At 49.5% G+C, this 3,487-nt stretch overlaps 1 protein-coding gene across 1 annotated transcript; it reads left to right on the plus strand.

Annotated features, from left to right (window-relative positions):
- The first annotated feature begins 260 nt into the window (after positions 1-260).
- LOC136480719 (uncharacterized mitochondrial protein AtMg00810-like) lies at positions 261-1,106 on the plus strand. The gene is made up of 2 exons (XM_066478184.1): positions 261-656; positions 738-1,106. Exons 1-2 carry the CDS (start codon positions 261-263, stop codon positions 1,104-1,106), a joined length of 765 nt encoding a protein of 254 aa, XP_066334281.1.
- The last annotated feature ends 2,381 nt before the right edge of the window (positions 1,107-3,487 follow it).

A 3,487-nucleotide genomic window follows, 5' to 3' on the forward strand; every position in this document is an offset into this window, starting at 1 on the left:
ATGCTTTCACCCCTATGGCGCACATGGAGTCAGTCCGTGTCCTCCTCGCGCTGGCGGCTCAGGAGGGGTGGCGGGTGCACCACATGGACGTCAAGTCTGCCTTCCTCAACGGCGACCTCAAGGAGGAGGTGTACGTGTGCCAGCCACCGGGCTTCGCCATCGCCGGAGAAGAAGGTAAGGTGTAGCCCCTGTGCAAGGCACTCTACCGCCTGCGGCAGGCCCCCCAAGCCTGGAACGCGAAGCTCGATGCCACGCTCAAGATGGGCTTCCAGCAGAGCGCGCATGAGGCGGTGGTGTACCGGCAGGGCAGCGGGCGCTCTGTCCTGCTCGTCGGTGTCTACGTCCATGACCTCATCATCACCGGTGCTGAAGGAGACAGAGTGGAGGCATTCAAGGCACAAATGAAGAAGGAATTCGACATGAGCGACCTTGGCCTCCTCTACTTCTACCTCGACGTTGAAGTGCGCCAAGACGCCAACGGCATCGCCCTCCGCCAAACCCACTATGCTAAGCGCATCCTCGAGCTCGACGGCATGACGGGATGCAATCTATCCCACACCCCGATGGAGGAGCGGCTCAAGCTCAGTCGGGACAGCATGGCGGAGGAGGTCGACTCCACACACTACCAGCGGCTGATCGGAAGCTTGCGCTACCTGGTCCATACTCGGCCAGACCTTGGGTTCGCCATCGGGTACGTAAGCCGGTTCATGGAGCGGCCCATAATGGAGCATCTGTAGGCCGTCAAGCGCATCCTTCGCTACGTGGCGGGAATCCTTGACTACGGTCTCCACTATGGCAGGGCCCCCAACATAGCGCGCTTCATCGGCAACTACGATAGCGACCTCGCCGGCGACGTGGACACCAGCAAGAGCACAACTGGAACATTGTTCTTCATCGGTGGTTGCTTGGTCAGCTGGCAGTCCCTCAAGCAAAAGGTGGGGGCCCTCTCGAGCTGTGAAGCAGAGTACATCGCCACCACCACTATAGCAACTGAGGCTCTCTGGCTGTGGAGGATGCTGGCAGAGCTCCTCGGCAGAAATGTGGATGTGGTTGTGCTGAAGGTGGACAACAAGTCTGCTCTATCTCTGGCCCAACTGGCACACTGATCCGCAGAGCACGTAGGCACACTAGCTGAGTCAGGTTGCCAATGCTACATGGCAATTCCAGGGTTCCAAATACATTCAAGTCCAATGTTTGTAGAAAATTCAGACCACCTATTTCTTCCGAGAGCTTCGAAATCTCTACACCTCCTATCCCTAGGTACCTCAAATGGAGTAGATTTCCAATGTGCTTAAGGCTGGCATCCTTTTCTCAATATGCAGCCCTCCAAAGCTAGCACGGGATGAGTTTTAACCTTGGATGCAAGGCCCACTCATAAATGTGACAATTCAAGACAATAAATGACCTCACTTGTGGCAGGATCACATGAGTACTATCCCGGGTGAGATCCAGTTCTCTGTTTTTGAGGACGAACCGACGGGTGTGGCTTTGTGATATATAATGTACCATCAACACTGACAAAGTTTTCCTCGTGTGACATGGAAACAATGAGATCAAGCACCATATCATGAACACGACAACCATCTATGATGCCATAGTCTTCCAAATCCACCGCCTGGATCAAGCTTCTGTTTATGAGGTCATGGAAGTATTCCTCTCCTATCTCAAATAAACCACGTCCTTGTTTCTTCTCAACAAAGCCTTCGGCTATCCACTTCCATATTAATGAATCCTTATCAATGAGACAATCTTCTTGATATACACTTAGGTACAAAAAACAAGTCTTCAGATGAGAAGGAAGGTTATAGTAACTAAGGGACAATATATGCATAGTGTTTTCCATATGACCGTCAATCTTATCTTGCCCACCTCAATCCATTCTTTTCTTGATTTACCCAATATCAAACTAGCCATTGTGATGATTGCCAACGGTACACCACCACATTTCTTTAGAATCGTATCAGATAAATCATCCGGATGATTACTTGGTCATTTGTCTTCCACCACCAGATAACCTTGTATAAAATAACTTCTTGGAGATATCATGTGAAAGTGGTTCTAGCTTGTAAACCTCATTGGCTTGTTAATTTGGCAACTTCAAATTTACGAGTAGTTATGATAATTCTACTTCCACAATTAATCTCCACAAGGGCCAATTTTATTGTTTCCCAAGATTGAGGCTCCCATATGTCATGGATAACAACAAAATACCTATATCCATACAAAAGTGCAAGAGCAATTAGAAACTAAAGTCATTATGTTCACAAGAAGCATTTAGTCTGCCAGCACCAAGAATAATAATTAAAGAAATGCTCAGGCACTAAAATAAATAATTACTTCCCAGGCGGCTCGAAATCTTTCTAAGTGGACAGCAATCAACCGATGATAATGAACAATAATATATAGAGTTCACAACGCGTCCTGAATATATGCAATGACCATCTAAGTTTAGTAGTGCGGTCGAACAATATATTTATTTGGGGGATAATATCTCCAATGAATTTGAGCCATTAATTTTTTTATAAACCTCATCTCCCCGTCTCCCAATGCCACGCCGCGGGCCTAGGACCAGGCCCTCCCGGATCCGGAAGAGATCCAAGGGAGCAACGCCGACCACTGCACTCGGGGTGCCACACCTGTCCGCTTGGGCCTTCACCGCAAAGATCTTGCGCAAGGTGCCTTCACCGCTGCTGCACAGCCAGCCAGTTGATGACGAACCAAAGCTGAAGCTGCCAACCCGAAGCAAACGACTCGCCGCACAGGCTCTGTCACGGGTACCGGCGTCAAAGCGCGGGGAGGTCCTGGTAATGAAGCGAATGGGGCTCTTCGACGGCCAGCCAAGACCATCCACAGCGTCCAAGAACGCATATGACAGCATCTTTATCGATGAACTCAATCCTTCCCTGAATGTCTTGTATTCTCAATGCTCGGAATGAACTTTGTTGATTACGCCTTCGTGCCGGCAGCAGGTACTCGAGGGGTCATACTGGTGGCGGCCAGTGGGCCGGCCATCACCCTCTCCGACGTCCATATTGGTTGTTACTCTGTCACCGTCGCAGTGCACGCGGCGCGTCAAGGCAATGCGCAGAGTGACACATCGCAGCCATGGTGGCTATCTCGGTTACTGGTTTATATATACGAAACCTGTACGTCCAAGCTCAAATAGGAGATTGATTAGGCAATCGAAAGAACAACAACTACTCCAAAGAAGCTCACCTAGGCTATTGATCAAAGGGGCTGCCATAAAACGGCAAGGCGTGTCTGGAAGGGAAGCCTGACGTAGCATAGTGCAGGATTGGAAGGTCTCGATCCCTGATTGATTGAAGCTGCGTGACTATGGCCGGCGGCTGCGACGGCAGGTCTTGGCTAATACCACGTGAGATTGGATGGGATGACAATGTAATTTATGTTTACCTTTTCAATTAGATATATTATTATGCATGATTTTCATAATGGCAGGTGGGTAATTTTGTAGAAAAGCTGAATA

This window comes from Miscanthus floridulus, chromosome 9 (genome assembly GCF_019320115.1).
Source record: "Miscanthus floridulus cultivar M001 chromosome 9, ASM1932011v1, whole genome shotgun sequence".
NCBI classification, from domain to species: Eukaryota; Viridiplantae; Streptophyta; class Magnoliopsida; order Poales; family Poaceae; genus Miscanthus; species Miscanthus floridulus.

Excerpts from the sequence above, each read along its gene's own strand:
- LOC136480719 (XM_066478184.1), top strand. The coding sequence starts at position 261 with ATGGGCTTCCAGCAGAGCGCGCATGAGGCGGTGGTGTACCGGCAGGGC. Across the intron at positions 657-737 it reads TCGGAAGCTTGCGCTACCTG|GCCGTCAAGCGCATCCTTCG; the intron begins GTCCATACTCGG and ends GAGCATCTGTAG.